Here is a 12,785-nt window from a genome sequence, read left to right as displayed (position 1 = left end):
ATGATCCCCGAACTGGTTGTTATACCAGTGGAATCCCACCCCTGGCTATAAGCCTATGCACAGAAATCTTCTAAATGTATGATCAGCGCCTGGTTAGAGTTAGATAAGGGTCAATGGAATTTAAGGGAGGTTGCAGTTAGTTTACTTGTGACTGCGTAGGGATTCTATGCTGGTTCCTCTTTTCACACCTCCCTCCCCAGGTTCTGCCATTCCTTCTCCTACAGTAAAAAAAATCCCTGTAATCCCTTAATTTGGGGTAGACTCTGGGCAAACGGGTGGAGCCGAGCGTTTACTGACCAGATGCCCTCCCTGATGCCTACCTGGTGTTCACAGCAGATATTTTTTTTGAGCCCTAGGAGACATTGAACTCTCGACCTTTCGAGTAGGAGGTGAGTGTCTTCACCACTAGGCCACCCCGCCATTACATTCCTTCTCCTACAGTATCTTTGAAAAAGCTAAATATCCGAAAGCCACGATTGTTGTACCATCGGGTACGTGCTTGGGATGGAGAGTGCTCCTCCTTTGCCAACATCTACCTTAACTTTCCAAATAAGGGCCTAGCCTTTGACTCAATTAAAAATGGACACAGGTAGTCCTCAACTTACAACAGTTCTCTTAGTGACCGTTCCAAGTTAAACAGCAAAGAAAAATGTGACTTATGGTTTTCATAGTTACAACCTTTGCAGCATCCCCATGGTTAAGTGATCAAAATTTGGATGTTTGGCAACGGGTTCAGATATATGATCTTTGCTGTGTCCCTTTTGTGATCTCGGACAACCCAAGTCAATGAGAAAGCCGGATTCACTTAACAACTGTGTTCCTAACTTATCAACTGCAGTGACTCACTTAACGAATGGGGCAAAACTGAACTTAACGAATGTCTCACTTAATGATGAAAATTCAGATCTCAATTTTGGTTGTAAGTCAAGGACCAGTTCTCTGTCTATTTGCTGCAACTGCTCTATCGTGACCCTAAAAAGCAAAGATCCTTCCATCACAACAATAAACCTACGCATCCTCACAGGTTTTACCTTGCAAAGGGACCTCAAGAACGACGTTTGTCCGTTCCTGCAATGGGTTGCAAGCCACAGCTTTGGCATTCTTCCGTTCAGCCATAATCTGCAGAAAAGGAGGAGAATGCAACTTATTTTCCCCTTTTCGGGCGAGAATTTTATTCGTTAACACCCACTTTTGTTTTCGAGGATCAGCATTTTAGACCAAAGGTATCAAAATTGGGTTTCTTCATTGGAGAATTGGAGTCAGCATTGTAGTTCTCCTTCGTGGGCCGGCCGGAGGTGGGGCTTGTGAGGCAGCAGGGACACTTCCTGCAAGCACTCTGCCAGCCGAAAACGGGCCGCGTGGAGGCCCCTCCACACGACCCTTCTTCAGCTGGCAGAGCGCTGCTGGAGGCCAGAGAGGGCAAAAATGGACAACGCGGGGGGGAGGTGTCTCCGTGCAGTCTGTTTTCGGCCAGAGGCTGTGGAGGCCGAAAATGGGCCACAGGGCGCACGCAGGCCTCCCCCAAGGACTGTTTTGGCCCGCAGAGGCACTGCAAGCCTGTCCTTTGATATTTCCAGCCCAGCCCCAGCGCCAGATTGAAGAATCCTGTGCACCAGATCCGGTCCATGGGCCTTGAGCTTGACACCCCTGATTTAGACCATAGAAAATGGAGTTTAGTTGAGGGATTCTTCGCCTACAAGAAGCCCAGCTGATGTAGGAACGCGTGCCGAACTTCTGAGGAGAAAATCTCACTGGAATTTTATGCGGGTCACGTCATTAATGGTCCAGGATATTAATCTGTTTGTAGGAAAGAGCTTCATTCAGCTAACGCAGGCGTGGGTTTTATGAAGCATCTCGGCGGGATGCTATGTGAGCAACAGCTCCAGGACGTTGGGAGAAAGGTCAGGACAGAACTGATTGGGGAATGTTATATTTTCCTTTGATCCAAGGAGATCTTTGTCAGCCTGTGAGGCATATGCATTTAACCAACGTGTGAATAGACACAATTTATTTTGCAGTCAAGTATTCTAGAAAACAGCTTTTGGCAGTGATGGGACTTAACACTGCAGCAAACACGAATGCACAAAGCAGATAAAACAGGTGCAACCCCACCTGTTTCTGAAGACAAAGCCCGTTCGTGACTCATCACTAAATATGGGGTCTCCAAGATAAAGGGCAAAAGGAAAATACATTTAGTAGCCTTTGAGCTTCATGTTCCTCCTGTCATAAACTGAACGAGGCCATGGGAACAACAAGCCACCATGTTCTCTGGATGCTCTCCCCAGAGACCTCCCAGGTCTTAAATTCAAGTTGTCCTAGAACAGGGGTGTCAAACTCAAGGCCTGCTGATTATTTTGTTAAAATATACCTTTCAAAAAAGCAAAATATAATAAATTAGCTCGATACCCATGGTTCACTACAAAACTATGTGGTCAGGCTTAGTTTTTGGGGAGGAAAATAAGGGGGGAAAATTCTGCCTCTGCCTACCAGCATCCATCGGTATTCATCTGGCTAGCGTCCTGTCAGTGTGTGAGAGAGTTGAGGGCTGTTTGGAAACTGAAAGAGTATTTGCTGTGTGAGAAAGAAGACAACAAGGAGCCTGGGCGTGGCTTAGCTCAACTGTTCTGTACTACAACTGCTTGGTGCTGTGAAACTAAAAGTGAAACTGAAACTCCTCTCCTCTGCTTGTCTTTTGCATTTGGAAGAGATTTCTTTTCAGGTAGGGAGGGGGAGTAGAACTCCTTAGCATCAGAGCGTGTTAATAATAATAATAATATAGGAAATACTCTAAATGCTCTGATGGTCATTTTGAAAAATCCTTTCTTAGTGAGCCCCTAGAAGCCAAGAGGAACATGTGTGCCAAATTTCAAGTTTGTAGGCTTTATGGTTCTGGAGTTTTTGTGATGATGCATGAGTGGTATTTCCCTTTTATATGGATAGATTTTCCATTGTCAAATTCAGTAAGTAGTTGTATACCTTTTTAATTAGGTTTTCATCAGAATCTAACAGTGAACTAGACTACTTCTTAATCTCCTTTTCTTAATCTTCAAAAAGGAACTGGCTAAAAATAGGCTTTGCTGAGCATGGAGTTTGGGTTCAAGGCTCAGTCTTGCGAAAAGGGGAGAATCGAAAGTGCAGGTAGTCTTCGACTTACAACAGTTCATTTAATGACCGTTCGAAAGTTACGACGGCACTGAAAAAAAGCAACTTAGGACTCTTTTTCACACTTATGAGCGAGCGTCGCGGCATCCCCCAGGGTCATGTGATTTACATTTGGGTGCTTGGCAACTGACTCACATTTATGACAGTCGCAGGGTCCCGGGGTCACGTGAGCCCCATTTTACAACCTTCCTTCCAACCCCCACCATAGTGAAGTGAATCGCTGCAGTGGCTCAATTAAAAACCCGGCCGTTAAGTGAATCGGGCTTCAATCGTTTGTCTGTGCTGATCAGAAGGTCGCAAAAGGGGATCGCGGGACTCCGGGACCGCTGCAACCCGTCGTAAGTATGAGATCACGTGACCGCTGGGATGCTGCCACGGTCCGAAGTATGAAAAACAGTCCTAGGTCCCTGTTTTCAGTGCCATTGGATCATGTTTCCCTAAAAATAAGACCCTGTCTTGTATTTTTTTGCCACCAAAAAAAGGCTTCAGGTCTTATTTTCGGGGGATGTCATCCACTGACTAGCCTCACTTGCGTGAGTCGCCCCCAACCTCCTCCTTTTCGCTGTCAGAGGCCTTCAGAAGCTTATTCTTCTGTGGACAGCAAGGTTTTCCTGAAGGCCTCTGCAGCCAATAACAGAGCTCTGGATCGATCCGGAGCTTTATCAGCTAGAGGCCTTCAGGAAAGCCTTTCCAGCCTTGCCGGCTGCAGAAGAAATGGGTGTGCGAGGCCTGGCTACACCTGTCCAAAGGTAAGTAGTAGGGCAGCTCCACCACCCCGCCATCCCCACCCTAGCTTCATTTTTACCCGTGCACTCTGGAGTGGACGGGATCTTAATCAGGCCTTCTTTTTTGGGAGGTAGGGCTTATATTGGGAGCACCTGTAAAAGTCAAGCTAGAACTTACTTTCAGGGTAGGTCGTATTTTCAGGGAAATATGGTAACTTTGAACGGTCACTCCACGAACGGTTCTAAGTCGAGGACTACCTGTATACAAGCTGGCGCCCCTTTCTCAAAGAAGAATCACGGTGGAAGGAGGCCGTGAAGAACAGCAGACACTCAAGGCCCACCGGTTGGTTTGAAGGAAGCAAAGGGGACTTGCCTTCGAACAGATTTCGTGGAGGCTGGTGGCTATGGCTTTTGCTGGGGTGTCACATCGGAATACGTGGCATTTCAAAATCCGGGTCTCTCGGTCTCTGGCTACATAGGCGAAATCCCTGGACAAGGAACAAAAAAAGAAACACAGATTAAAACACAGGGCTCTCAGAGAGTGGGCGGGATTTCAATTAGGACTTATTTTGGGGGGGTGTAGGGCTTATATTGGGCGCACGTGTATAAAATAAACTTGGACTTATTTTCAGGGTAGGTCATATTTTGGGGGAAATAGGGCAGTGGTGGGATTCAAATTTTTTTTTTTACTGCCGGTTCTGTGGGCGTGGCTTGGTGGGCGTGGCAGGGGAAGGATACTGTAAAATCTCCAGTCAGAGGTGGTATTTGCCGGTTCTCTGAACTACTCAAAATTTCTACCGGTTCTCCCGAACTGGTCAGAACCTGCTGAATACCACCTCTGAAACAGGGTATATGTGTATGGATAGATAGATAGATAGATAGATAGATAGATAGATAGATAGATAGATAGATAGATGGATGGATGGATGGATGGATGGATGGATGGATGGATGGATGGATGGATGGATGGATGGATGGATGGATACTGTAGATAAGAGATAGATAAGATAGATAGTTGAGATAGATACTGTAGATAAGAGAAAGATAAGGTAGGTAGATATAGATAGGTGGATGAGATAGATAGATCTACACATACACATACATATACATAATAAATATATATTAAGTTACAAGTTACATTTTAAAATACATGAGTTCACAAAACAAGTGTTCTATATATTAATATCTAGGCCTTTTATCTAATTCATCCAGAGCTCTGCAGCTTCATGCCTTCTAGCTGATGGGAGATTAAAATTCCATTTTTTTTCCACCCAAGGGGTAAAATCCTATTGAAATATTTCTGGCAGTGTTAAAGATGGAGAATCAGGAACATTTCCTCACACAACTGACCCACATACAACTCTCCCAATATTGTGCATGCCACTCAAAATAAAATGCTGCACAAAACAAACAAAAGAGCTTCAAACAAAAACTGTTACGATGAGCTTTCAAGGGCTGATGTTAACTAACAAAGAAATATATCAGGGATGGATTTAAAATGACAAAAGTCTATCGTGGGAAATTAAATAGCCATTGGGCAATATTCTCAGTGGATCCAATCGGGTTGCTATTTTTTCTTCTGTAAGAAACGAACTTTGTCTGGAATCTCTCAAAACAAGGCCTTTAAATTTTGATGAGGGTGTCTGGTCCCCCTTAGGGAAAATGCAAAATCCCTCCCACATTTTGGATTAGCCTCCTTCCTTCAATTAACTTCTGGACTTGCTGGACTGATGTCTTCAATTATCTTCTTGAGATGCTTCCTTCACAGAGTCTTAATTCATCCCCCACAGTTGTTGGACTACCCCAGCAAAGTTGCTTTTTGCAGGTTGGGAACACTATCTACCTCCTCCTCCTCCTCCTCTTTTAACGACCCCATAATCCCTTGCGGGATGGAGTCAGGGCAACTGAATGGAGTTGAGTGTTTATTGGCCGGATGCCCTTCCTGTCACCAATGCGGAGTTTTTTTTTCCAGCAGATATATTTTCAGTCAGGAAAACTATACTAGAAGATAACTGTCTTTGTTTTTTGTTTTTGTTTTAAAAAGCCACATCCATTAACCATAAATGTCTGGGGAGGATTCAAGAGCACCAGAAGCTGTCTGCTACAAAGTGATCCATCAGCATTAGCCATCAAACCTTTCCGGCAAGGGCGAGACATTAAAATGAGTTCAATTATTAATTAAATCAAAACCCGTATTCAAAACTAGATCTGAACAAGACAAAGTGTTATTATTTCCAATGCTATCAAGTCCCATCCAATCCCAAACACTCCTTCCCCACATGCATAATTGAGATAGCTCCTATTTAAACCTCCCTGCATTCTCACTAAGGTACTTTGACATGATTCATGGAAACGATAATCCTCTAAATGAAACTTTGGGGTGTTTAAAAAGCAGATTTTTTTTTAAAGATAGAGAAGGGAATTTGTACAATTGGATAAAGTCTGTCACAGAAAATGTTAGCAATGGAATTTGTTGCTTGGGGTTGAACTGTAGGGTTCTCGGTGCTATCTGAGTTTGGCGATTTTCTTGCAAACGTTTCGTGACCCAACTAGATAACATCATCAGTCCTAGAAGGAGGTAGACCTTTCTCTCTCTTTAAATGAGGGGTTTGCCCTGTGAGTCTTGGTGAAGAGTTGTCTTGGTGGCTCCTTGATTAGGCTGTTGTTAACCTGTTAGCTTGTTCTGTCTGAGTTGATAGGGATATTGTTTACTTCTTGATTGTTGTTTTAATATTAGTCAGCGTTAATCTCTGCTCGTCCAAGTGTTGACTGTTGGTGAGGAAGTGTTTTGGTGTTTTTATTTTGTTTTTGTCTTTGGGATTGTGTCTTTTGAATGGTGTGTAGATGTTGCTTATCTCTATATGCCTGTCGATGGCCAGTTTATCTGAAAGCCAGGCAGGGGTGTGATTCAACTGGTGTAACAACCAGTTTTGTGAGCGCGCACTTTGCGCAGGTGCAGAGGTTTTGCTACCGGCCTTCTCCTGCAATCTCCCTGTGTGTTTAAACAGCTGGCGTGCGGCAATCTGGTGTGCTGCGTGAAGCAGCTGAGCTTGAAAACCAGGAAATAAAGGTCAGAATAGAGGCAGGCTCGCTCCGATGATCAGCTGTTGGGCAGGCAGGCAGGCCCAAAAGCTGATCATCGGAGTGAGCCAGTTCACTCACAAATGATCCTCGAAGCTACCAGTTCAGCCGAACCGGGCCAAAACCAGTAGAATCCCACCCCTGGTGCCAGGCATCCAGCAATCCTTTAGCATTTTGGGGGGAATTGGTTTGCAAGAAAACAACTAAGCTCAGAGAGCAGCAAGCCCCCGCCCCCTTAGGGAAGATATGTTTGAGGTACAATCTGTTAAGGCCTTGGACTTTCTTATTCAATCTGCCTTTGGATTATGGATTTTCTGTCTGGCTGCTCACAGAGGGTCGGGTTAGGTAATCATACCTCTTCTGCCCTTATTCTTAACACTGATACATCACAGGGTTGCGTATGGAGTCTCTTACTCTATACTCTTTATGTGCATGACTGCATTCCCACTCACGCTAGTAATACTATTGCTACATTTGCAGACGATACAACAGTGGTGGGACTCATCTCCAGGGAGGATAAGTCTGCCTACTAAGATGAGGTGGACCAATGGTTGCTTTCATGGTGTGGAGACAATAACTTGGTCCTCAACACCAATAAGACCAAGGAGCTGATAGTGGACTATATAGAAGGAACAGATCAGACATCCAGCCCTTGCTTATCAATGGGGACTGAGTGGAGCAAGTGACCAGTTTTAAGTTTCTGGGTGTTACCATAAAATAGGACCTGATTTGGGGTGCTCACATTGCAGCCTTGGTCAAAAGGGTCCAGCAGAGATTATATACTACTTGAGACTTCTCAGGAAGCAACAACTGAATGGAAAACTGCTGGTGACCTTCTACCGCTGCACCATAGAGAGTATCTTAACTTACTGCACCTGTGTAGGGTTTGCCAATTGCACAGTGGCAGACAGCACTCCAGAGGGTTAATGTCATTGCCCAGAAGATCATTGGTTGTCCTCTCCCCTCTTTGGAAGAGCTTCATAGCTCCCGCTGCCTTAAGAAAGTTCAAAACATCCTCAAAGATCCATCTCATCCTGGGCACCCCCTTTTTTTTTTGAACTATTACCATCTGACAGATGGTACAGAATAATAAAAACAAGGACAAATTGGCTGAAAAACAGCTTCTATCCCAGCTCTTTTGAATTCTACTGTATAGTGCAGTGTTGGTGCCATGTCAGGGGTTTTCGGTTCAATGTGTGGAGCGTGAAGGATGTGTGTTTGTGTTTATTTTCATGGTCATGATGTGCACTGAAGATGGTGTTTGAATTAGTTGTACGAGGTGCAATGACAATAAACTAATACTAATACTATTCTTACATGCTTATGAAATCTTCCATGCAAAGGGCTGAAGAAAGGATTTGTGACTTTCCAAATTACTTTAAATGATCGTACAAGTAGTCTTCGATGTAGGGCCACAACTGACCCCAAAGTTTCTGTTGTTGAGTGAGACATTCGTTAAGTGAGTTTTGCCCCATTTCACGGCCTTTCTTGCCACAGGGGTTCAGCGAATCCCAGCAGTTGTTAAGTGAGCAACACGGTCATTATAAGTGAATCTTGGGCTTCCCTGTTGACTTTGCTTGTCGGAAGATCGCAAAAGGGGATCACATTGACCCATCCTCCCCCGGGGACACTGCAACGGTCATAACTATGAGTCAGTGGCCAAGCATCTGAATTTTAATCACATGAACAATGGGGATTCTGCAACGGTCGTAAGTGTGAAAAACGGTCCTAAGTCATGCTTTCCAGTGCCATTGTAACTTCGAACGGTCCCTGAATGAACTATTGTAAGTCGAGGACTACCTTTAGGTGCCTCAAATACTGTGACCTAGACCCTAGCAGGAGCTGATGTCTATGAAGCCCTTACAGAGATACTTTACACTAACTTTTTTCAACACGAGTTAAGGGATGATTAATTTTCAGCTTTAGTAGGTTGCAGATTTCTGGACTGAAATCCAGAATCAGCAAACCCCGGTTAACAATAATTCTGCAACATCCCATTGAATTAAACTGAACCACTCATCGTCATCTCCTTTTAACGAGCCCATAATTCCTTGCGGGGTGGAGTCGGGGCAACTGAATGGGGCTAGCTGAGTGTTTACTGGCCGGATGCCCTTCCTGTCACCAATGCGGAGTTTTGTTTGGCAGATGTATTCTCAATGTGCCCAGAGACAGAAATATCTGCCTTTAACTAGGATCGAACTCACAGCCTCCTCATTGTGAGGCGAGAACTCTACCTCTAGGCCACCGCACCACAATTAAACTGAACCACTGCTGTGTGTTAAAACCAGTAACACGAATTGTAAAGACAATCAATGGAACGTTACCGCACACAAGATGGTGGCTTGTTTTAATCAATTAGCTTAATAAAGTAAGGGGATCCTTTTAATTTAAAGAACCCAAATTGGCTTGTTTGCAAAAGGAGGTTTTAAAAAGGAGCTGTAAACCAGCAATACAAATAGCAAAGGTTTCTAATTCGTTTACTTTTATTCTTGCAAACGGAGAGGATCTGGAATTGTTGGAAAATCAATGGCAATGCTTGGATAATCACACGAATTGGTATTTAGCAACCAATTAAGCACTATTTAACCGAGCAACAATTGCTCAATGCAGTGACATAAAAATAATTTATGTGCAGTTTGCCCAATGTGTGTCACTTATTGCATTAATTTCCCTTGAGGTCTCCCCCTGAAAGATGCTGTGAATTTATGTGGATGAAAAAAAATGATGGCACCGAAGCCACAAATCCATTTCTAGAGTTTTCACATCAAAAAGCCCTTTTAAAGTTTCATAGAAAAATCTGAGCAAGCTTTTCTCCTCCAATTGTTGCCCCAATGTCTTCCTGCTCTCCAATTCCTGGCTAACTGTAATTTGCACCCCACACTTGTGGTTCTCCTGTGGCCTTTAATCCTCTTTGAGATCCAATCCTGCTGTTTACATCAACATTTGATTGTGGTTTTTATTCCTCCACCACCACCCAAAATCATCTAATGAATCAACTTTCCTGCTGAAATAATTTATAGTAAAGGCCAACTGCCTAATTCTCTGTGGCCAACTGGTTGCAGGACAATTCAACAATTCAACTGAATCACTTATAAAATTATTAACATTTTATTTTCATTTTTTTCATCCGCATGTTACGTTGTCCACGTTTTAATTTTGACATCCTTGAATGATTCCGTTTGGCTATTTCTTCGATATTTGTGCAATTCTTGTCCTGCAGCGAGTTGTGCCACAGCAAGGTGGTCACGGCGTGGCAAGTTGCTTGCAGCAAATTGGCTGCAGCGAGTTGTTGTAGACCTGAGCTAATTGTGCTAACAGATCTTCTGAATAATTGCTTTTTTGGGGAGGAAGGGATGGGGAGTTAATCTGGTTCTACACTCAACTCCTCATAAGGAAAACAATTTCTACATAGTTTGGAAAGTTTTATAAGGTTCGGAATTTCTCAGTCAATCAGAATAGAGCTGGAAGGGACCTTGGAGGTCTTCTAGTCTAACCCTCCTGCCCAAGCAGAAGAACCTAGACCAGTGGTGGCTAAACTTTTTGGGCTCCTGTGCCAAAAACTGTGCACCCGCTTGCATGCTTGCGCTCATGTGTCAGCACCCAGAAGGCAATGATTGCCCCCCCCACGCCCCCTATGCATGCGCAAGCAATCCACCCACCCACCCACCACCCCCTTTCCTGCACTGAGCCTCTCAGATGATTTTTGGCCGGTTTGATGCCTTTTTCAGTCTCCTAAAGGCTTGAGGAAGGTTTCTGCAAGCTTTGCAGGCAAAAAACTAGCCCCGTTTCATCACTTCCTGTTTTTCTGAAAATACTGGAAGTGACGAGGCTAGTTTTCGGCCTGCAAAGCCTGCAGAAGCCTTCCTCAAGCCTTTGGGAGGCCGAAAAAGGCCTCAAACCGGCTGAAAATCAGCGGTGAGGCACACACATGCGCAGTGAGGTAAATTGGCATGCAGCTCGCGTGTCGGCACAAATGGCTATGTGTGCCACCTGTGGCACATGTGCCATGGGTTCACCGTCACGGGACTAGAGTGTCACTTGTGTGAAATGGTATAGGTTCTCCTTCTTGAGCAGGGAGCTGGACTAGAAGACCTCCAAGATCCCTTTCAGCCCTATCATATTCCATTCTAGTCTAGTCTAGTCTATTCACCTCAATTCCAAGTTGCTTCTCTTCCTTGCTTAGTTTTCATCCATTGTTTCTTCTCATATGCCTTCAGGTGTTTTGGAAAATAACTTGACCCCCTCCTCTTTGTATGAATGGTTTTTGACAATACACCAACAGCAAAGTGTTATAATTCTGTACAAGCAGGAGTAAACCGCTGAGTTGATTTTCTAAAGTTGTGTGTGTGTTTTTTTTTAAGAAAGACTGGTCATCCACTGAAACTGCTTGGAAGTCTTAACCAGCATCTGCTCCCGAGCCTTGCTCAGGTAGTCCTCGACTTAACGACCATAACCGAGCTCAACATTTCCGTTGTTAAGTGAGACATAGGTTAAGTGAGTTTTCCCTCACTTATTGCCACAGGTATTAAGTGAATCACTGCAAGTTGCTAAGTTAGTAACCAGGTTGTTAGGTAAAAAACCTATTATGACCATGGTTACATGATCAAAATTCAGACACTCGTGTTTATGATGGATGCAGAGTCCCAGAATCACCTGTTCCCCTTTTGCGACCGTCGGACAGGCAAAGTCAACAGGGAAGCCAGGGTCACTGAATGACCATGTCACTAGCTGAATGACAGCAGTATTCACTTAACGACAGGGGCAAGAAAAGTCATAAAATGGGGCAAACCTCACTTAAGAAAGGATTCCCTTAGCAACAGAAATGTGGAGCTCGGTTATAGTCATTACGTTGAGGACTAGCTATGTTTCTATGGCATTCTAGCCATAATCAAAATCAGATCTTGGGTTTGCATCCAACAGTGAGCTTATATGTAGTTCTTATTTATAATATCTGTGGCTCGGAATTTTGATCCAATGGCTCCTGTTCTACTTAAAGCCAAGTAATAACACTTCTTCAATTTCTCCTGGGAGTTCATGAAATATGAACTGAGAAATGGTCTCTCCAAGACTTAGTAAGAAGGCCGCTTCACCAACATCACTCTGAATTCCCTGGGGCTCTCAGCAGCACGGAAGTCCATTAAGGATGTGGTCTTCTGACGGACAACTAAATAATTACTCTTGACTTTCTTCAGCAGCTTGCAAAAATCACGTTTCCCCGAAAATACAACCCACCACAAAAGTAAGTCCTAGCTTGATTTTTACACATGCGTCCAATATAAGCCCTACCTCCAAAATAAGCCCTAATTAAGATCTTCATAAAGGAAAGATGTGAGATGTTAGTGAGATCTAAACCCATACGCAGCTTTGTGAGTTTCTACTCTCTCCAAGTTTGTAAACATTCACAAGATCTTGATTTCTTCCCAAGGAAACAAAGAAACTGAGAATTGCTGTACAGAAGAATATCCTGTTCTTCTCCTGGTGAGCTTTCTTCTCCAACTCTTCAGTTGTGAAATCTCTACTAGAAGATTCCAGAGTCTTCTGAAGCAGGTCAGAAGAGGTGCTGAGTTGAAGGAGGACCCTATTCTGTCCACATTCTATCAATCTACAGAGGCAAGTATATCCATGTTTTCTTTCTTCTCTTTCTTTCTCTCTGTTTCTCTTTTCCTTCCTTCCTTCTCCTTCCTTCCTTCCTCTCCATTCTCCTTCCTTCCTTCTTTTCCCTCTATTCCTCTTCCTTCCTTCCTTCTTTCCCTCTATTCCCTTCCTTTCTTCTTTCTCCTTCCTTCCTTCCTTCCTTCCTTCCTTCCTTCCTTCCTT

The 12,785-nt window shown here is 43.9% G+C and overlaps 1 protein-coding gene across 16 annotated transcripts in view; it reads right to left on the bottom strand.

Moving 5' to 3' along the window:
* APBB2 (amyloid beta precursor protein binding family B member 2) overlaps positions 1–12,785 on the bottom strand; it is a 95,672-nt gene that overhangs the window by 11,672 nt on the left and 71,215 nt on the right. For all 16 annotated transcript variants that reach the window (XM_087965784.1, XM_087965778.1, XM_087965781.1 and 13 more), the window contains 2 exons: positions 4,261–4,375; positions 1,032–1,119 (listed from right to left, as the gene is read on the bottom strand). In XM_087965784.1, coding sequence (XP_087821910.1) covers positions 1,032–1,119; positions 4,261–4,375 — 203 coding nt within the window. The remainder of the gene's footprint in view (positions 1–1,031; positions 1,120–4,260; positions 4,376–12,785) is intronic.

The sequence above is a fragment of the Notechis scutatus genome, chromosome 4 (genome assembly GCF_049901735.1).
Source record: "Notechis scutatus isolate UNSWTSFEM ecotype Mainland chromosome 4, rNotScu1.2, whole genome shotgun sequence".
Taxonomy (NCBI): Eukaryota; Metazoa; Chordata; class Lepidosauria; order Squamata; family Elapidae; genus Notechis; species Notechis scutatus.
Note: the sequence above shows the minus strand (reverse complement) of the source record. Positions and strands in the feature narration are given on the sequence as shown.